Raw genomic sequence first — 21,936 nt, 5'->3', positions numbered from 1 at the left:
CCCGCGGGGGGGAAGGGGAAGGGCCGGCGGAGGGAGGAGCGGCCCAGCAAGATGGCGGCCCCGCGCGGCGCGGCCGTTGCCGTTGCCCCTCCGCCCGGGCGCTGCGCCTACTTCGTGGAGCGGAAGAGGCGCTTCTGCAAGATGGTCCCGGCGCGGGGAAGGCGCTTCTGTGGGGAGCACGGCGGTCACGAGGTGCTCAGAGTCCGGCGAGCCTGAGGAGAGCCCGCCGCTCAGGCCCAGTCCAGCTCCCGCAGCCCCCGGGGGCCCAGCAGGCGCCTCAGGGGCACACAGGACCAGCGGAGTCCTGCGCCTGCTGGCCCCCTGCGCCTGGCACTCTGAGGCGGCCCTCTCTAAAGCCAGGAGGCAGCACAGCCCCTCACCGCTCCAGAAATCTGTCCAGTGCCCTCTGAAAGGCATCCAGGCCAGGCGCCATCACCACACCCTGTGGCAGGGAGTTCCACAGACTCACTGCAACAGGAGACCTGCACCTGCTGCCCCCCTGCGCCTGGCACTCTGAGGCAGCCCCCTCTAAAGCCAGGAGGCAGCTTGTGGTCTGTGATGGGCTCTTCCTCCAGAACTCTCTCCACTCCTCTTTAAAAAGGCTTCTAGACAGATGCCATCACCACACCCTGTGGCAGGGAGTTTGTGGACCACCTGCAGGCTGGGCTGAGGAGCAGTGGCCTCTTTCTGCCAAGAGAGGTTGCCAGGCTCATGTCTGCTTCAGACTGGCAAAGCTTAACTAGAATTAACAAAAACACAACATGACTGCCCTCATTTCCAGATAGGGCTGAGTGAATCATTCTTTATCAGTGCGCAATTAATCTGTGGAACTCCTTGCCACCAAAGAAGGCTCCAGACCTGAATGCGTTCAAGCCATTTCCACCCGTTGCATATATGTACACAACAGGAATCAAAGGTGGGCAGAAGGGAGTTAAACAGAACTGGATGGGTTTATGGAGGGAAAGTCCATCACAGGTTACAAGTCATGATGACTGTATGCAGCCTCCCGGTTTTTGAGGTGTCTATCTCTGAATGTCAGGTGCAAGAGAGTGGCAGCAGGTCACAGGTACACTATCTTTTCTTGTGTGTTCCCAGAAGCATTTCTTGGGCTACTGTGAGCTGCAGGAAGCTGAACTACATGGGCCCTTTGCCTGATCCAGCAGAGCACTTTTTATGTTGTTATGATGAAGAAAAGCAACTCTGCACATGGTCAGGAACATTCAGCACATTGGAGATTTCAGTTGGATGTCTTTTTAAGCCATTTCTGCTCAACGTTGCATATATGCAACAGGGACCAAATGTTTACACCTGTGGGCTGGGCAAAAATGGCTTAATGACTAGGAACATATGTCCAATCTAATAAGTAGAGCTTTAACAAATTACTGGGTAAAAACTTCACTTGTTGAGCTGCTGTAGGTCACACTTGGGTCTTCAGGGCTAGCCTATCCAGTTCATAGAGTGGGAAGAATGAAGGCAGGCACATGAGAAGGTGGGGGAGCAGCGTCTGCTATGCTGCCTTATGCAGCAGGAGATCTTGGGCCAGGCAAGTGGATTTCCCTCCCCCTTCCTAATCTCTCTCTCTCCCCTTTACAATCTGTAGTTGCCTAAGCTTTAGCAGGGGGAAAAATCCTTGGAACTGGAGCAGGTTCTGGGACTGTGATGTGTCTCAGTTTAATTTCTCTAAATTTCAGAACTGCTTCAAACCAAGGCTGTCTCTTTTTCAACTTTCCTTTTGATTTTAGTATGACATTTTCAGATACTAATGATATACTGTTTAGTGCTTTCTGTGTGTGCAAAGCATATGTGTATCTTCTTGATGTTTTTACAACAAAGCTGTAAAGTAAATAAGTACTATTCCTATATTGAAGCTGGGGAGCTTCAATATATTGAGGCTGAGAGGGAGTGACTTGCAATTCTATGCATGTCTGCTCAGCAGTAAGTTCCATTGAGTTCAGTGGGACTTACTCTCAGGTAAGCATGTATAGGATTGTAGCCTTATCCACAGTCAGTGAGCAAACTACATAGCCAAATGTTTCACTTAATGTATTTCTGCAATCCAAGAATACAAAAGTACATTATATGCTTGTAATCTAAAGAAAAGGAATGTCTGTACAGGATACCATTTAAATTTAAAATTTCATTGTGAACTAGGAAGAAGATACCAGAAAAAGAATTCCCTGCCCTCTGGATCCAAAACAGTAAGGAAATTTAATACATGTTCTTATATTTATTTTTAAAATGAGGAACAGCATTAGTACTTATCTTTCCATTTCTGATTTTAGTACTGTGTATGAAGATCAACTACAAAAACACTTGAAAAAGTGCAATTCTAGAGAGAAACCAAAGCCTGTAAGTATCCTAGGAATTGCTGCTTGAAGGAATCAAGGAGGGTTTTAAAGGGCATTACAATAGCCTCACGAAGCGATGTTACTGCAATCTACACAACATCAAAATCCTATGCGGAAGTTAGCATAGGATTAGCAATTAGCACTCATTGTTTTCTCATGCAGAACTTCTTGTTCTAATTAAGGGAAGAAAGAAATGCTTTGGTTCACTCTCCCTTTATGAATAATCACTAAAATCAATTGTTTCTTTGCAGCTGTGAGACTGGCTAATGAATTGCTATGAGCATATTGAAAACATTATTAGACTTTAACTTGTGTGTTTCATGATTTCTTTAAGGTCTACTTTGCTCAAGATATTAATGCTGGATTGAAAGGTGCAACAGAATTGCCTGAAGAACAGGTGACTTAGAGTATTATTTTAAATTCATGCTGTTTGTGATCATTAAGGGCCCAATCCTATCCAACTTTGCAGTGCTGGTGCAACTGTGCCAGTGGGGTGTGCACTGCATCCTGTGGTAGGGAGGGACTCACAGAGACCTCCTCAAGGTATTGGAACATTTGTTCCCTTACTTCTGGGCTGCATTGCAGCTGCATCGGAGCTAGAAAGTTGGATAGGATTGGGACCTAAGAAAGCAGAGTTCATGTACTCATTACAGTGTTCTTGGATGCAAAAATAGTGTTTTAGTAGAAAAATATGTAGTTGCTACAGTAGTCTAGATTTATCAACACTTCCTGGCCCTTTATGTTATGGCAAGACTGATTCTTGAAAATCCAGTATATAGTAACATTGGCTGTGCCACCAAACCCCAAAATAGAAAAGACTGATTTTCCTACTTTAGCCTTAGGCAAAACCCTATGCAGTGGCATCACTAGGGTTTGTGTCATCCTGTGCAGGAGGCTAGTGTGTAACCCCCATAATGGACCACCTCCCATTCAGTGGGTGGGCCAATGCCCTGGGTGGTGGGTATTGTGATGTACCATCGCCCTGCCCCTGCTGTTTTTTTGGCTATAACTTTTGATTGAATAGGTATTTCAACACAGTTTTTCATTGCATTTTGCATGAAATTATGCATCAATTGATATATAACATGATGGTGTTATTCAAAAATACCAAGATTTTAGACATTTAGGGCAGTTGTGGTGTCACTCACTCCCCCCCCCCGTGTGCGTCACCCGGTATGGCCTTCACCCCCCTAGCGGTGTCACTGACCCTGTGTGTCCAGTGCTCATCTTGGAGCATCATGTCCAAGTGTCCTCTGAACAGGATCTAATTACTAGCACCCACCTGTTTACATCTACTATTGTCTATGTCTCTTTCATCTCATGTTACCAGAGATTTGTATAATTCTGAAGTGTCACATATAGCCTGATCCTATATATCCTTGCTCAGAAGTAGGTCTCACTGATGTCTTTGGGGATTTTTTTCCAAAGAGGTAAGCATAAAAATCTGGCTGCAAGTATTCATGTAACACTCAGGATCCAATTAAATCATGAATCTTATATATGATGTAAGTTCATAATAACTTGCATCAGGAGTTATAAGAGAAGCAGGTAGGATGCAGCACACTGCCTTTAAAGTACTCAACTCACTAGATGTGTGTTCGCACTTAGCAATGGTGGGATACAGCAAAGCACTGGGATAGCCATTTTCAATTGACTCCCCTACTAATTCTGCTTCATTAAGTTCAGTTAGGAATATGGTTCAGGCCTAGGCAAATTATATCATATTTAAGTCAGACGTCCTTTTGTTTTCCATCCAGTGACTTCATTGACTCATTGAAAAGAATGTTAGTATCCTACTAAGGGGATCTTTTGTTGAGGTCACCTGTTCTTGATGACTTCTTACTTATAGACTGCTTACTTAAGCCTTATTCTGTTTGACTTATATTGAGTAGCTTCAGCCTGAATAAAGACTAACATTTAGGGCGCTATCCTAACCCTTTACGTCAGTGCTTTCCAGCACTGGCATAAGGGCAATGCAGCTCTGAGGTAAGGGAACAAACATTCCCTTACTTTGAGGAGGCCTCTGTGAATGACACCCAACTGCAAGATGCAGCACACGTCCCGCTGGCAGCGCTATGCCCGTGCTGGAAAGTACTGACATACAGGGTTAGGATTGCGACCATAGTTATACAGTATTAACAAACAGAAAAGTAGAAACTCTTGTGCATATTTCCTTGTATTCTCCAACAGATATCAATTTCTACTCTGTCTAAAGAAGAGTTAGAAAACTTAATTAGAAAACTCAGAAAAGCAAGTAATGGTAAGTCTGCTATTTTTATGTGTCTGATTATATCGGGTGTGGAGGGATCAAATACCTTAGGTTTTACTGATTTTAAGGGGTATGTGAGGATTAAACCAGAACATTATTAAACACCAGCCAGTTAAAATGTTTGCTAAACTAAATTCAGCTCTCTATGATATGACACAGATAACACAGCCTTAAACATTTTTACATACTTGGGAGGAAATTCTCCTAGTTTCATAATGTTAAGGTGGGAGTCAGAATGACATTTTGTGACTGCCTCAGCTGAAACACAGAGAAATAAATAACTTTGTGCTTTGCTTACAGGTATTAAATCTGTACTTAAGGACCAAATTCTATCTCATCAGGCCCTGGAAGAAGCCCTAAACGATCCAAAAAATGGAGATGCTGCTTTTAAGCATTTGAAACAACAGGTAGTGTACTTCTCTAAGCAACAAATATTGTGTTATTTAATCACAATTATCTGGTTAGTAAGGAATTGATTTGTTTCTTTGCAGCCGTGATTTTTAGTTTCTTATTATCTTAGTTTGAACATTAGCAGCATTTGTAGAGATGACTTGAATTTAATTTTATTTTTTGCATTGCTTTATAATAGTGGAGTTTTTCACATTAGTTTGTTTATTTTGAACCGTCAAACAGACTCAGCTGCAATTTATTTCTATCTGTATCTGCCAAGAATAAAAATGCTTAGATCTTATTTCCATTATCTTGATAGGCCCCTTTTCAGAGAATCTAAGGAGTTGCTACAGCTATGGCTTCTGTAGCTTCTAAAATTTTTGTATCCGCGCATCTCATATGTTTAAGCAGGCAGACTTGTTGCTCGTAATATACCAGGTAGTTAGTGCTACAGGAAATGCACAAAGGAAAACCTTTGCAAGTTACATTAAATATTTCACAAAGAAATATCACAAATAATTATTTTCCTTGGTTCATAAATAATCTTTTAAAGTCTGTAGGCTTCTTTATTAGGTAACATGGAAAGACTCAATTTGCTTGGACCAGGGAGATGTTTTGTTGAATTTGGAGCTGGGCGAGGAAAGCTGTCCCACTGGGTGGATATAGCCTTACAAGGTGCTGAAAATGTTCACTTTCTTCTTGTTGAAAGGGAGACTACCAGATTCAAGGTAAGAAGTTATTGTAAGCTTTCATGGTTTTTGGCATTGCGCTATTTCCAGCATCCACTACTGTGACAACCATGAGCCTGTCTAATTTATATCTGGCACCACATAGGTGGCAAGGTATAGTTTGACTTTTTTTGTGTTACAGTCTGAGGGTGCTTCTTGATCTGGGGCTTCCCCTGAAGGCCCAAGTGGCCTTGATGACAGGGTATTTTTTTAAATCAGTTTTGAGTGGGTTGTCAACTGCAACTCCTTTATTGGAGAGGTTTGACTTAGCTACATGCTCTCTTCTTGGGGCTATCCGTGAAAAGCATTCAGAAAGTTTGGTTTATACAAAATATAGCATTCTGGTTATTAACCGGGGCTTCTTGATGGGATTGCATCACCCCAATCCTTCACTGATTGAATTGATTGTCATTTTGTTTTTGGGCTCAATACAACATGAAAGTTATGACCTCAAATGGTTCATACTCTGGATATTGTCTCCTTCCATGAGTTCCTTGCCATAAGCTCAAATCAAGTCTTGCACTAAGGGTGCCGTTGCCCTCAGAGGAGCAACAGGCACTGTTCCTTCTAAACTTGAGGCCAGTCTCTTTGTAGCTTGGAGTTTAGCAACCCATAAGATGGACAGTGATGTCTATGTCCAGAGACAGTTTTTGTGACAGTTGCAATGCTGCACAGCAAGAGAAGGGTCTGTACAGCAGCACAGATCCTGTACAGGAAACAAACATATATACACCAGGATACAGGGTATGTGGAATGTCTGACCCCACTATGGTTTTGTTGGCTTCTACCCTGTTCCTTCAGAAGATTGGTTAAAACTGGCCACATTTTTTTTTTGCTCAGTTTTTGGTCAGGTTATTGGGATGGCCTTTAATTTTTTTTTCCTGCTTAATATTATTGTTGTTTGTTCTCTGCTTTGTAAGCTGCCTTGGATGTCCTGTGGCAAGAAAAATGGAATAAAATGTTTATAAATGTCAGTTCAAAATTGGTTTCTTTTACAAAAAGATTAATAATAAATGTGAATTTAGCAATACAGCTATTTATAAAGTTTTAAATCCCTGCTGTTAACAGCACCACAGTAATTAATTTATGGCAATTGCTAGTGTTGAACATGTTTGTTTGTGAGTAGCTAGATGTAAAATATAACCAGAATTTGATAAATATCTTATTAGGTGACCATTATTTAATAATCAGTCTTGGGTTGTTTTTTTTAAACACAGGTAGATGGCAAGCATAGAAAAAACAGCTTTGAAAGGCTTCAAGTTGATATTCAGCACTTGTATTTAAGTAAGCTGCTAATTTATTTACATAAACTGCAGTTACATTGTAATGATTTCTTATGAATTCCGGAAGACTTCCATAGGCCAATTCAGCCCTGTTTTTCCCTCTTTTTACCTGAGGGTCTGTCTAACAGCACAACTGCAAATTAGGAGATACACCAGAGTTTGAATAACTTTACTGCTAAGGGATGGCAAGATTGGGTTATAGAAGTACTGGTACCACTTGATACGTGTAGTCTTAATTTGCCTGTTTTTTCAATACAGCACAATTTACAGATTAAGTGCAGTTTGCATGGGCTCATTTTTGAATTAGTGCAGTTAGGATTAGTGTGAGGGTCATATAAACAGCTTCCTCTGAAGCCTGGTAAATGGCTTGCTGATTGGTCGCTATTAATCACCTTGAGATTCAATGGGGAGGCTCTGTAAAGTGTGTCAAAGGTGAGAGGGGAACTTTTGGTCAACACACACTTACTTTGTGTCACACTATCCCTCCTCCTATGTGGATATACTGAGCTTTAATGTAACTTGCACTAAGTGTGAACTTTTCTGATTGCTTGTGTTATGTGAATCTACATGTTCAGAAAGATGTGGGCCAGATGGCGTAATTCTGACTGCATCTCTTTCTTTCAGATAAAGTACCTGTTCTTGTGCAAAGCAAACTGCCTGTGATAGGAATTGGAAAGCATGTATGTGGTGCAGCAACAGGTACAAATTGTACAGGTTGTCCATGGTGAAGAAAAAGTAGAAAACCAAGGGAACCTCTGGGAAGCTAGCTTTGCTTAAAATTACACATGCCCAAACAGTCTGAGTAACTCAGTACAGTATATTGCTTCTGAATGTCTTGGATCCTACAACATATTGTACAGAAACATTCAGTAATTTGAAGATGCAAGCTATTTAGGTTTGCCTTTATACCATAAATTTCATTAAAATGTTATGTATTCATTGCTTATATTGCTATGTGAAGCAACCAAAGTTCAAACTGTGTCTGTGTGTTCACAGATCTTGCTTTGAGGTGCTTAGTTGAAACCTATGCAAACTTCTCTGACAAGGAAGGTCCTGCACCTAAACGTGTCAAGACTGATGGAACCAGCTTAACTTCTAACAATTCTCCCGATGAAACACGTAGCAAGTGTGTAACGGAGAATCCTAGCCCTGTGACTGGAATTGTGATTGCGTTGTGTTGCCATCACAGATGTGACTGGAAGCATTATGTAGGCCAAGAATTCTTTACCACAGCAGGACTTGGACCAGTGGAATTCAACTATTTTAAACGAATGACTAGTTGGGCTACTTGTGGAATGAGAGAAGCTGCAACAAAAGCCTCTACAACTTCCATAAAGGACAAAGAACAAAGTAGTGAGGCAGAAGTATTCGACCAAGAGCACGGAAGTGATGAGTGCAACTTACATGGTCTGCAAGGGTATGTAACCATTTTCCATGCAATGTGTTCTGAAGTCAGTATGTTTAAATTTTATATGCTTGATATTCTTTGAAGTTCGATGGAACTACAGGCGGCCCCCCCGTATCCACAGGGGATCTGTTCCAGGCCCCCCCCCCACATATTTGGAATCAAGAAAACCCTATCTCCGGACCCCCTGCCCCCCACCCTTTAACATTAGTTTAGCTCCTTCCTTGGACAAAAACGTTCTTCCTTGTACAGGTTGCCATAATTATTCAAGTTTATAGTGATGCGCTTACAGGCTGCCAGAAGCCTGAATGCTTGAAAAGACTTGGTTGATGCTAATACGCGTGCACGTTTTCACCCCAGTATGGATTTCAACTTTGTTAATGGGCGTGCGGCGGCCCAGATCCACACATAATTGAATCTATGGATACGGGGGTTTGTGCGTAGTTTCCCTGCCATAATATGCTTTGTCACTTAATTCAAGATAGAAGACTTTTTCAAAAGTTGGGTTATTCTACCTACATTGAAATGTTTTAGATTGGATATACTGTTTTGATTACTTTAAGTATTAATACTGGTATGTTCTAAAATATTTTTTTCCCTTTTGGTTCTAGGCTGCTAACCACTGAAGAACGAAAACAGATAGGTCGGCTTTGTAAACTTTTGATTGATCATGGTCGAATTGAATATTTACAGCATAGAGGGTATGAGGCTTTGTTACAGCATTATACGGATCTCAGCATTTCTTTAGAAAATGTACTGTTGACAGCTGTGCCATGTCAGTCTTTATTATCCCCTGCAACTGCCTAAAATTGTGTCTGGATAACATCCTTCAGAAACATTCTAGTTGCTTACCAAGTAGATATTGGGTTTTGCCAACTCCTTTGGAACCAGCAATCTGAGGCACCAATTCATTCCTCCACAGTAAGATAATATTGTAACATTTTTGTAACTGGATATGGATAATGTTCATTCTTTACGTGCTTGGAAGAATTATTCATTACTTTCCAGTAATAACAAAAATCAGATCACAGGGAATTTTTTTTTTCACTTGCTGCAGCCACCGCTGCCATCAGCTAGAATATCGTTTTCTGAAAGAAAAGAAATTTAAATGGAAAAAATCCACATGGCAAGAAACTTTTACATTGCTTTTTATTTAATGGCATCTTATTAAATAAAAATAGCAGTTAATCTGTTCATGACACCTGTATTGTAATGTTGTGTTTAATCCCATTTTTAACTGTTTGAGTAGTTAATATATTTGTATAGGAATAAAATGCTTAGTCTAAGCCTGAACAGTGCATTATTCTGCTAGCTAAAATTATCTGGAACTGCCATAATCAGAGATGTAGAATGGTCTGGATGTCCCAAAACAAACACAAGCCATGGCAAATGGTATTTTGGGTTCCCCTTTCTAACAGTGGCATGAAGCAGGTAACCAAGCAATCTAGACAGACTCCTTTGTAAAATGTGGTTGCTAAATTAGATGTCCTTAGGCAAAACTGTATTAAAACAAATGTTTTGTTGAGAAAAAAACAGATTAAAAAATTAATTTGCAGTAGCCAAGCACAAGATAATTGCTTCAGTGAATGCCTTTCTTCACTGCTTGACTTGAGTGGAATTACTAAGCATGGCCTTAACTTGCACATGTTCTAAACATCCTTTAGTGCAGTGGTCTCCAAACCATGGTCTGTTGCATTCAGGAAAAGCTGTCCAGGCACGATCAGAGCTGATCTTCCAACAGCCTTGCACCGAGCAACTGCTGCTTCCTGTTGCCCCAGAAGGCTCTGTGCCCTGATTTCCCAGGGAATGCTGCTGCCCAGTGTGAGGCTGTTGGAAGATTGGCCACAAAGAAAGGCGTCTACGACACAGAACAGAAAGAACCACGCTTGGACAGCTTTTCTTGAATACCAGATCTGGCGTATAGGCCATGGTTTAGAGCAGGGGTCTCCCAACTTTTGGCCAGAGGGCTGCATCAAATGTCTGGCATGGTTATGAGGGTCAAAAAAAATTTTAAATATAACTTTTATATAAATAAATTGGAGATGGAACTTAGATGTGTGAATAAATGAATGAATGGGCTCATTCATTCTGGCTCTTAGAACACCCTCCAGATGCAACCAGAGCGCAGTTCCAGTCATGTTCGGCAAAGTGGGCCAGGGGCTTTCAGGGGACAAGAGGCTGGCCACGGGCCATATCTGGGCCCTAGGCCGGGGTTTGGAGACCCCTGGTTTAGAGGCCCCTCCTTTAGGCCTTGTAGCAGTCACTGGGTAAAATAGCAATAGAAAAAGGAAGAGAAACTGGTCATGTCCTGTTGTTTAACCCCCACCCCGTCCCAAAGTGCTGCCTTTGTAATAATATCACTCCTCTATGTCTTCAGGACCCTCCGACAGTTAGAGCTGGGCAAGTCAGGAAAAATATCTGCCACAGCTAAATAACTAACAGCACAATCCTAAGTTGTGCTGGAAACAGGCAGGCCAGCGAGCCTGCACTGTATCCAGTGCCAGTTTGGGGCGCTCAGCTGGGGCAAGAGGAATCACTTCCCCTTACCCCAGGGAGAGCCACTGCATCCCAATGAGGCTACTTGGATCTGCGCCATCTCTAGAGTTAGCACATATCCGAGCAGCCCTGGGCTGGCCCAGGCTGCCCGGGAACAGGGTTAGATTTTGGCATAACAGGTGGATCCTGGCACTGCCTCCCTTCTCCCTGCCTGCCCATCCATTTCTAGGACCGTCTGCCATCCACTGTCCCCCAAAACGCCTCCTCCCCATGCTCCCCCCACACCCCTGCGTTGGTGGAGCTTGGTCCATGCAAATTCACCGTCCCCGGAGCCTGCGATGGTGCAGTTAGGCTGGTGCAAGTTCCTTGGCCAGCCTAACTGCCTCCATGGTGGCTTATAGTGCTTCACGACACATTTGTGATACCCTGGGCTGGCCCTAAATTTGTGCCCTAAATTTATTTCTAGTAACAAACTTAGCAACATTAAAGGGGAGAAAAATATGAAGGCAGGTATATAGATGAAACGCATAGACTAGTTCCCTGTGTGTGACAAAACGGAACAAAGGAAGTTAAGAATATACATATTCCAGTTAGTACTGGCTGCATTGCAAGGTTCGGCTCCCAAATCAGCGTTCTGAGCACAATAAAGTGACACGTTATGCACACTCAGGCTCATCACATATATCTTCTGAGTTAGAATAAATCAACATGCTGTGATCTTCTGTGAGCATGTTCTGGTGAAAGAGAATAGCTTGCTCTGCAGCCCAATTTCTGTCATCTCTGACACATCAGTAGTAGTGCTAAGTAACAGTTGTGCTCGTATAGCTTTGTAATCAAATACTGGCTGGAACACTGACCTCCTGGAGGCACAGTAGGAAGAGACTATTGCCAAAGGCTGTACTGATTTCCTGTCTGCTTTTCAGTAAAAAAATCATGCAGATGCTAAGGCTGTGGGAAGAGCTTGTTCTTGTCTACTCTATATGCATCCGGTTGTGGGAATCTGTAGTACCAGTCTAGCATAGGTTATAATTCCACAACCCTGTATTTATCCGGGTATAGGGAAACATGCATACCCATATGTAGCAAAGTGGAATGAATATCTGCTCCACACGTCTATGTGTTAGTGAATGTCAGCATTTGGATGTGAAGTTGGCAGTTCTAGTTTCCTTCAGTTGGTTTCATAGCGTAGAAATAAGCTCGGGGAGGGGTTCAAGAGAAAAAGTTAAGACTACCTCTTCTACCTGCCCTTTCCACCCTGAACAATCAAGGAGGCAGATCTTTCCTCCCTGAGGAAGATTGAGGTCACAATCTTAACCCCTTATGTCAGTGCTTTCCAGCACGGGCATAGTGCTGCCAATGGGACATGTGCTGCATCCTGCAGTTGGGCGTCACTCACGGAGACCTCCTTAAAGTAAGGGAATGTTTGTTCCCTTGCTCCAGAGCTGCATTGCCCTTATGTCAGTGCTTTCCAGCACTGACATAAGGGGTTAGGATTGCGCCCTAAAAAAGTAAAGAATTATAAGGAAGAATTACTTCAAAAGCCAGTAGCATATTTTCCTCTCTGAATTCAGATATGCTCTCATCTGAACTATAAAGATACCTGTTTTGCTGAGAGACTCCTGAATGTATGCATGCATGAACTGAATACCGTACGGCTCTCGTTCCTCCTCCTCTTCAGCGTTCTCACATGGGGGGAGTGTCACCTGCAGCTTCAGTGGGTTGTCTCTGAAGTTGACAAATCTAAAAATTTATTAGAGTAATGTGTTAATGAAATAGTTTTCTTCAAAACAAAACAGGAAGAGTTGTTTTAAGCCAAATGGTTCACTCCCTTAGTGGAACGTATTTTGGGACTATTTACCCACAGAAGTACATCCACTTATTTATTTATAGATCTACTTTTCAGCCAGAAGTTGCTTCAACAGCAGCTCACAATCAATTTCTAATGCAAGTGATAATTGAAATTTAGTCCAAAATAGATTGTGCTTGTGGGCCACCAGTGATACTTCTGGGAATCCTCCTCATCTGCCAGCTATTGTGTCTGCCACATTGGAAAATCCAAGTGCATCCTTACTCCCCAAGGATTATGACACTTCCCATATAATGGTGGGGGGAATCAGTACTGCATGAAGTCTTCCCACTCTGAACAACAGAGTAGGGGTGCCAACATGGCAGCTTAATTTTTCAAGGCTTATTTCAGACCTGTCAGTGCCTGAATTAGGAATCATTGGTGTATGGGAGTATACAGTTAAATATGAAAATTAGTTTTCTACCACTCTAAAATTAATAGGAAAGCATAATCAGTATTTTTAAAATTTAAAGTTGAAATCTGTTGGACAACATGGGATCACCTTAATTTTATTGTTATTATAACTCTGCTACTGTAAATGGGGCAGTGTTCATATCTGTCATCAGGTTTGAGTTAAACTATGCAGAAATTTGCCCTTTAAGGTTTAGCTAATCGAGTTGATATATATAACCATCCTACTCTTATGAACCTGTTGACCATGAGCAGATGCCCTAGTTTTGCATGCCTCTACTCTCCCTTTAAAGAGCTCATTTGGGATGCCAAGCAAAACGACCACAACATGATTTTGTAATAAGTGAGCCAAGTGCATCACAGAGAGCTACTGTGAACAGATGACAAAAAGCAGCAGCAACCACTGGAGTGTGGGGAGTTCTGAGCTGGGAATGTTTCAGCTGCTGCAGTGGTTTTCCTCTTACCTGAGGTTTGTCATGTCCTTCATACAAGCAGGAATATCTTGGAGTTTGTTGCTGCTGAGGACCAGGGTGCTCAAATTTTTTAACATATAAATGACTTCTGGTAACTGAGTTATTTCATTTCGTTGGAGCCACAAAGTGTGTAGGTTTTCTATTCTGTAAAATTAAACAGATCTATTCACTATCAGGAAAGACACTTGGCAATACATTTATTTTAGTATCTCCGGCCATGCCATTTCTCAGAGTGGAGCTATTCCTCAAAGTGCAAGAACGACATCACCTTTGATATTATTCTGGCATCTTCAGCTATAGAATGTCCAGCAGCAAGAAAGGAGTGGGATCTTGGCAAGATCATGTCAGTCTGAACTGGTTTTTATAAGTGATCTAAGTATTGTATTCTTAGAAAATATGGCCAAGAAAAGCAAACAGTTCCTGAAGAAAAGTTACAGCATTTAACTTGTTCAGCTTCTTTAATCTCGCTTACGAGGACTTCTATAGCCACCTTCAACGTATGGGCCTAAAATGCTAACTAACTTTGGAAAACAAATAGAGTGACAAATGATGATTGCACATCATGTCAACAGTGGTGAACCAAATACTACCACCATCACATACTGTACCAATGGATAAAGTTCTGAACTCAAAACAGTTGGGTTTCAAATCCAGCATAACTGGTATGCCTTGGGCAACTCCTGTTTTTCAGTTCCATTTTTTCCAAATACAATCAAGCATTGTTATAACAGGAAATGTTTGCAAAGCACATTAAAATGTTATATGAGTTTTATATGTATATAATTAATACAATAAATAATTATCCTTTAATTTAAAGCTAATGAGATACACTACAATAATGGTAGTGTGAAGGACACCTAGTCCATACATCACTAAAATAGAAGGATGGAGCTAAAATGATGTAAATGCAAGTGAATCTGCTCAAACACTTTGCAGATCATAACTTATGGCACCTTGTTTGTTTCCAGATGAACAGTTCAATAATGATGCTTGCCTTTACTGCACTGTTTTGCCACCTTGGTAGCAAGTCATTTCAGTTGCTGCTGTAAAATCCTGGAAAGAGCAAATGCAAAACTTTCAACAGGTGTATTTACCTGTTGATATTGCCAGGGATTTCTTTGAGTCTGTTGCTCCCCATATCTAACCATTCCAGGTTTGGCATATCCAGTAAGACTGATGGGAAAGTGATAAACTTATTCATACTCAGATCTAGGTGATTAAGCTTCTTCAAATTGCTGAGCTGGGGAAAAGGAGGTAGCACATTAGTGGAAACACAACTCCATAAGCCACATCTCAAAGGTTTGGGTTCTGGTCAAAGTATCTTGCAAAATGCCTCTCTAGGAAAGTGATAAAAACCTATGTGTTATTCTAGTTCACCCTCCCCTCTGGTTTCCAAGAGCTCTGATAATAGCAAAAAGACAGGGCTAGGGATTGCATCATGCCCAGCTCTAAGTTCAGGGGGTCCTTTAAATATCCATGGACTCTGAGCAGGTGTGCAACCTTGTTGGGATCTCTGATCAAGCTATTCATCAAACTGCTTATTGTAAAAAATCAATTCCATTAAGAATCAATGGCACTACTAAGAATCATTTAGTCAAGAATACATGTGCAACTAAGGTGCTCCATGGCAAAGTGTTTGCTGAGCAGAATCTTGAATGATCTGTAGGTTGCTTCTGCCTTGATAGTCAAATTTGACCCATTGCAGTAGGCATAATTTTGTTCTGTTCACCTGGGCAAAAATGTATGACTAGCATAATTCCTTTGTATAATTCTATAGGAGGGGGAGGGAAATGTGCAGGGAGAAGAAAGAGCCTTTCTAGAGCTCAGATATTTAGATAATGACACAGGAAAACTCAGACTGAGAATTTCCACAGATAAATATAATATTTTATCAAACCCAAAATGAAGTAGTTGGAACTGTTTCAAACATTACAAAACAGGGAAAAAAGTGTGAGTGAACCAAAATCATTGAGGCATTATGGATTTTATCATGGGGAATATCTATAGTCTCATTCCATCTTAAAATAGAAAGAGAGATTAAACAAAGCTTTTCCCCATCCACAACTTCCTTATAACTAAGGCTGTAACATTTATTGATTAATCAATTAAATGCAATGATCTCTAAGCAAATTGTTATATGCCAAGAAATGTGCCCCTGAGTAATCTAGTAACACATTAAAAATATACGTTAGCTTTCTATTATATATGAAAACTGCGCGTGGCAGATCCCTTCTTAGAAGAGATATTTTTCCTCACATGCGAGAAGGTATGTTTGACACATGCATCATCTAAAAACAAAGAAGATATGCCTTTCATTCAAAGCTATGTTTAATATGCAAATGTATGCAGATTTAATTAATAAATCAATTGGTCAGCTAAAGATTCTTTTTAATTAGTTGACAGTTCTAATTGTAACCTGGGAAGCAGGGGCTGGTTTGCATATCAACACTTGGGGAGCAGCAAAGCATGCTCATAATGAAGCAATGTTTATGCACTGGCACCATTTATGAGAAGGGTGCTTAGTGAGGAAATAGATTCAGTATTAGGTACTCTGGTATTTTAAAAGTCACTGTAAACCTGCCCTTTGTCACCTTGACCAAACAGAGGGAGATTGTCTTGCCAAACCTGATGAGGAAGGTCACTGATGTCTCTGTTCACTGCTAGCTCCAGTCTTTCTAAGCTGACACAGTTGCTTAGTTCTTTAGGAACAGATTTAATTCTATTATAACTCAGGATCAGCTCTTGAAGATTGGACAGCTGACCTGCAGAAGTTACAAATAAGAGAAACCTCAACATAAACTATGCACTGGTAAAGTTCCTCCACTCCATAAATAGCATACTGTGAAAGGCAGAGAAAGATAAAAAGGCCAAGAAGGTAACAAGTAGTTGAAGGCAGCTGGCATAGATTTTAAGGGTTTTCCATTTGACTGAGGATTTTTGAGTAAAGTGAGTTTACCTTCATAGGGCCGAATCCAAAAGTGCCCTTCTACTAGCAGAAAATCTAATCTGCTTCCTCCAAACCCCAGCCCGTGGACCAGATCCAGGATTTGGGAGAAACTGTCCGCTCTGTGAGCATAGCATAACTGTTACAGAGTGCCGCAGCTCTCCATATCTCCTGATCAGGACAATACAACACTCAGGGCAGTTGTATCTGCCTGGAAATCTGGGCACAATGCCCACTGGGGCATTGCACCAATGTGACTGCCCAGAACACTGCATCATTCCAATTGGGGGAAATGGAGAGCTGTGGCGTGTTGGAATGGTAAGTGCTGGCGAAGATGTTCCCGATGCGCAGTGGTCTCCACTTTGGAGACCGCTGTGCTAACAGAATGATTGTTTCTGGCTTAGCAGAATAATATTGCCTGAGAAAAGTGACACTATATCCAGAGACGTTCTTCTGTTGGTGGCATCAACAGGATGATTTAATAATACTACTCACCAATCTCCCGAGGTAACTCTGCAATGGAATTTCGGGACAGATCTAGCACGATGAGATTATGAAAGCGACCAATGAACTGAGGGATTGTTACCAAACTAATTCTGTGAAGCTGCCATTCCTGGAGGTGGTTCAGTTTCAGTAAACAAGAAGGGAGAGTCTAAATTTGCAATATGAGACAAAACAAAGGGGACCAAAGTTGTTTAGCATGTTCAGCCAGGCAGTTTCTAACTTGAGCATGCAAAAAGTGATTGGAAAGTGTTATGCAGTCAACTAAAAGAATGTTTCAATAATATTAGCATGGCAAAATAACAGCACAATCCTATGCATGTCTACTGAGAAGTAAGTCACATTGCATTTAATGAGACTCCCAGGTAAGTGTGTATAGAATTGCAGTGATTAACTGAATACTGTCCCTGTTCTAGTCCATTCACTCACAATGCAGCAAGTTGTATGCCACTTTCACTAAAATAGCAGCTGTTCACACATAATGGACCAGGCAATGTGCATTCTCGTATGTTTTATTTCCTTAGAAAAAACAATCTAGGTTTGATGATGTCATAGAGATCCATCCAATTGGCAACCACCTGGGCATTTCTACATGCCTCTTGACCTGATCAGGGGGTCTTGGATGCCCAGTTGCCTGCAGCATGCTGATCTCAGTAGGACTGACCAGAGAAAGTTGAAAGTCAGACCATGAGGACTGGCAATCTGTCTGCTGTGCCCTATGGCTTCGTTGCCCTGGTGCAGAATTCAAAAAGTCTCAGGAACATGGCTTTTTAAGCAGGCTCTCTCAGAAGCCTTTTAGGAAGCTGAGACATCACAGAGGCTTCCAGGTTGGAAGCATTTAAAAAGGCAGAAAAATACAGGAAAATCAGGGATTTTCGCTACAAGGAATCTGCATTTTGCTTGTATAGTGGCTACATCAAAGACATACTTCTCCAATGCCAGACTTTTCATCTCTTCAGAAAGTGGACAACTTACTAAACTGTTGTTGACATGAAACAATGAAATTGAGCTATAACACTGCAAAAGCACTTGAATCTTTCATTAGTAGCATAGCGTGCATAATACCTGCCATTCTTCATGTTCAATCCTTAATATAACCCTTCCATCTTCAGTTACTACTTTTTCTTTGAGCTTGGCCAAACTGACCCTCTCTTCCCAAACAAGTGTCAGTCTAAAAAAAAAAAAGTGACTTTCATTATAAACTTCTAATATCCAATTTTATTGTTCAGGGGCTTCAACTTTTGAATGAAATGAAGTTATTAGATGGGCAGGCTTAGAGGGTAGAGATCGGGGCAGGTCAGGCAAAGGAGTTCAGACTTGTTATTAGGTGCATAAGTGGGTAGTACCATCTCTTACTTTCTAGCTAAAGGCTCCTAAACTGCTGTGCTATTACAAGGGGTTAAAGAAATACCAATGGCATTTAAATACAGGAAGATGGGGGCACTGAACTCTGGACTCTATTACCAGCTTATAGTATTATCCCCTTAGATTCATGTAACCCAGGGGTGCCCAAACCCCGGCCCTGGGGCCACTTGTGGCCCTCAAGGCCTCTCAATGCGGCCCTCAGGGAGCCCCCAGTCTCCAATGAGCCTCTGGCCCTCTGGAGATTTGTTGGAGCCCACTCTGGCCCAAAGCAACTGCTCTCAGTGTGAGGGTGATTGTTTGACCACTCGTGTGAGCTGTGGGATGAGGGTTCCCTCCACTGCTTGCTGTTTCAGGTCTGTGATGCAGTAGCGGCAGCAAAGGAAAGGCCAGCCTTGCTTTGTGCAAGGCCTTTTATAGGCCTTGAGCTATTGCAAGACCTTCATTCATTCATTCATATAAGTTCATCTTTAATATATTCATTTATGTAAACATATGTAAATTTATTCAAATTTTAAATGCAAATTAATTCTATTTTTTCCCTTGGCCCCAGACACAGTGTCAGAGAGACGATGTGGCCCTCCTGCCAAAAACTTTGGACACCCCTGATGTAACCCATGAGCATTCCATTCTTGACTATTGTCTCATGGCCAATAATATGAACTATGGAGACTGCTCCTTCTGAAACTTAGGTCAGGAGGTCAAAACTCGTGACCTTTCCCTGCTAAGATTCTAGCTCACATAGTCTGAAGGAGGAGATAAAACTGCAAACTGCTGATGTAATACTGTTCCCATTGGGTATCTGTCACCTATTGTGGTGCCATCCTGTTTGTCTGACTGGCTTTCTCAAGGACAAATAATGCACACATTGATCAGCTTGCACACATCAGATTATTGATCAGGAAAAGTGGGTAGATCAAGAACTTCCTCCACACAAAGAACCGTATTCCTAAATAATTGGTCAATCAACCACAATCTAGTCTGTGTTCCCTCTAATCTGTATGGCCACATGGCCCAAAACCAACTCCGTGCAGCTTGTCTTTCCTGGAAGTTCTGCAGTGACATAGGATCAGCATGATGTATGACAGCACTGAGTGTTAGGAGATGCTGCTGCGGCCCTGTGCAGCCTCAGAAGGGGTCTGCACAGACCCCTAGAGGGAACGCTGCCATGATCCCAGGAGCACAATAGACTTGGTTAGGGTTCTCCTGCTGGCCATGCCTCAAACCAGCAGGTATGTACTCCCCCTGCTCTCTAAAAATATTGGCAACCGGCTCAAGTGATGGGAGTGATCCAAATGTGAGGCAAAGACCACCTGTGTCTTTGCATCATTCTTGGGTCTCCAAAATAATGCACAGAACCTAGCACCAAGGCTCTGCAAGCTGTCTTCAGGTGGGTAGCTGTAACTGTGCTTTAAACACACACACACACACACACACTCCTCTAAAAGTATCCCCCATCCCCCCTTCTCTTTCTCCATCCTTTCCCTTTAAGATTAGGGACTGAGATCAAAAGAGTGAGGCTCTGTTGAATTCCTCCCCTGAATATTATCTCTTTTCTCCTTATTGCAATACACATGCATTGAAACATGCATCCACCATATGCCAGGCACACACACCTATGTGTTAGGGTTGAGTAATACGTCTTAATGCATTTTTATTGAACCATTGGTGAAAGGGTAGATTTGGAATACATTGTTTTCATGACTGCTTATTTACAATAAATAATTGGAGTCTCACCTCTTCTCCCAGTCGATTTTTTAAAAGGGAATGTTCTCTCTTGCTGATAACCCACAACCAGTTAAAGACCAGGGAGGTGTTTCATGGTGCCTTAGCTACTTTTTCCTTGGAAAGGGCAGGACTGATCACCTTGCATCCTACTTTAGGGAAATTAATTAAATAATTCCCCCATGCAGCTCTCCTGGTAAACAGGATTTTGAGTGCTCTCCAAGTGAAAACAAAAGCATCTGCTGAACATACGAGTAAAAACCTCACATGCCTCACTGAAAGATTCAAGCCTAGCCCTTCCCATTTGTGACAGCAAAACCTCCCTGCAGGTTGAAAACTTTCTTTTTACCTGGATACATGATGGGGGGGGCATTAATGTTTTTATTGCGATTTATATTTTATACAACTTGAGCCTCTTTATGAAACTTTCTCATTAAGAGACTAGGTTCAAAGGTAGTAATGAAATAATTAAAAATGGCATATTGCACCATGCCTGAAGTCGTACAATCTACTCTTAACACCTCATTTGCAGCATCGTGTAGACAAGGCCTTCATGGAGGTTGCTCACAGAACTTGGAAATCAAAGTCTTAGGGCGCAATCCTAACCAACTTTCCAGCACTGGCATATGTGTACCAGTGGGGTATGTTCATTGCATCCTGCAACTGGGAGGCAGTCATGGAGGCTTCCTTCGAGTAAGGCAATGTTTGTTGCCTTACTTGGGAGCTGCATTGCCCTTACCTTGGTGTGGGACAGTTGGTTAGGATTGCGTCCTAAGTCTCCAAAGTTCCCCCTTAACAAGTACCTACCTCCCTGCAGTCTTCTGACTGAATTCCTTTTGTCTTCTGACCTCTTCTGTAACTTTTTGGATTCTCACTTCCCACAGTGCCTTAATGGCTGTAAACGTACCAACACAAACTGCTGTTTCAGTCATGGCTCTTCCGCATTCCGGTTCAGTTGTCCGGTTTCAGTTTTCTGCGTCAGTAGGACAGGAGCATCACTTATAAAAGAAGGAAGCTTGACGAAGTTGTCAAAAAGTATTTCAAAACTCTGCACCTTAACTGGATTTTGGCAGGAATAGCCACAGCAAAAAGACAAGTAGGCCATGAAAAAATTTCATATGCTGAAATTATTGGAGCCTTAGTTGTAGGCCTCTGTAGTCAAGCAGCACAAGGAGCTACAAAAAGAGACACACTTTTTTTTTTGGGGGGGGGGATGGCAAACCTTTTCTGACAAGAGCAATCACACAGTGAAACAGTCACTGCAGACTGCCAGGCACTTCAAAAGCACTTTTCCAATTTTAGCTGCAAAGTAATGGGAAGCTCCATCCATTGTGTCAACAATTCCTCGCCAACACATTCACCTCCAGGTGTCAACAGAAACGTTTTAGAACTACTTACCAAAATCACTGGATACATTAGCTGGTTTTATGTGGTTCGATGATTTCTGTGCAACAACAGGGATAGGCCACATATCTTGACTGTTTCGATAAATCCATTTACAACCTTCACACCCCTTATGACAGAGCAAACGCAATGCCAGCTGAGTTCTAATTTTAACCTATGACATTGGCTGAGAATAGAAAGCATTGCTATGGCCAGAGTGCAGAGTCCCCTAAAATATTTGCCTGGTATGAATCTTGCATTTCTCCACATATAGTTCTGTTTCTACAAGTCAAGAAAAGTCTGCTGTGCAGGATAAAAACAAGGGTTTAATATGACTGGTTGAGGTCATGAATCCCTGTAAATGAGGATTAG

The 21,936-nt window shown here is 41.9% G+C and overlaps 2 protein-coding genes across 3 annotated transcripts; one reads left to right on the top strand and one right to left on the bottom strand.

The window, feature by feature from the left end:
- Positions 1–27: 27 nt before the first annotated feature.
- Positions 28–9,588, top strand: TRMT13 (tRNA methyltransferase 13 homolog). 2 transcript variants are annotated; one of them, XM_066622775.1, is made up of 11 exons: positions 28–192; positions 2,152–2,198; positions 2,283–2,349; positions 2,683–2,745; positions 4,539–4,608; positions 4,918–5,024; positions 5,568–5,735; positions 6,953–7,019; positions 7,643–7,717; positions 8,015–8,435; positions 9,035–9,588. In XM_066622775.1, the coding sequence occupies exons 1-11, from the start codon at positions 52–54 to the stop codon at positions 9,228–9,230; spliced, it is 1,422 nt and encodes a 473-aa protein (XP_066478872.1). In that variant the 5' UTR covers positions 28–51; the 3' UTR covers positions 9,231–9,588. The 2 variants fall into 2 exon arrangements, with proteins under 2 accessions (XP_066478872.1, XP_066478871.1); XM_066622774.1 differs by having other exon boundaries at positions 2,256–2,349.
- LRRC39 (leucine rich repeat containing 39) lies at positions 9,188–21,704 on the bottom strand. Its single transcript, XM_066622773.1, has 9 exons — positions 21,580–21,704; positions 20,989–21,154; positions 18,160–18,265; positions 17,089–17,245; positions 16,275–16,411; positions 14,744–14,889; positions 13,641–13,793; positions 12,520–12,659; positions 9,188–9,511 (listed from the first exon to the last, which is right to left on the bottom strand). The coding sequence occupies exons 2-9, from the start codon at positions 21,111–21,113 to the stop codon at positions 9,468–9,470; spliced, it is 1,008 nt and encodes a 335-aa protein (XP_066478870.1). The 5' UTR covers positions 21,114–21,154; positions 21,580–21,704; the 3' UTR covers positions 9,188–9,467.
- Between the last annotated feature and the right edge of the window lie 232 nt (positions 21,705–21,936).

Source organism: Tiliqua scincoides, chromosome 4, assembly GCF_035046505.1.
Source record: "Tiliqua scincoides isolate rTilSci1 chromosome 4, rTilSci1.hap2, whole genome shotgun sequence".
Lineage (NCBI taxonomy): Eukaryota > Metazoa > Chordata > Lepidosauria > Squamata > Scincidae > Tiliqua > Tiliqua scincoides.
This window is presented reverse-complemented; position numbering and strand designations above follow the sequence as displayed.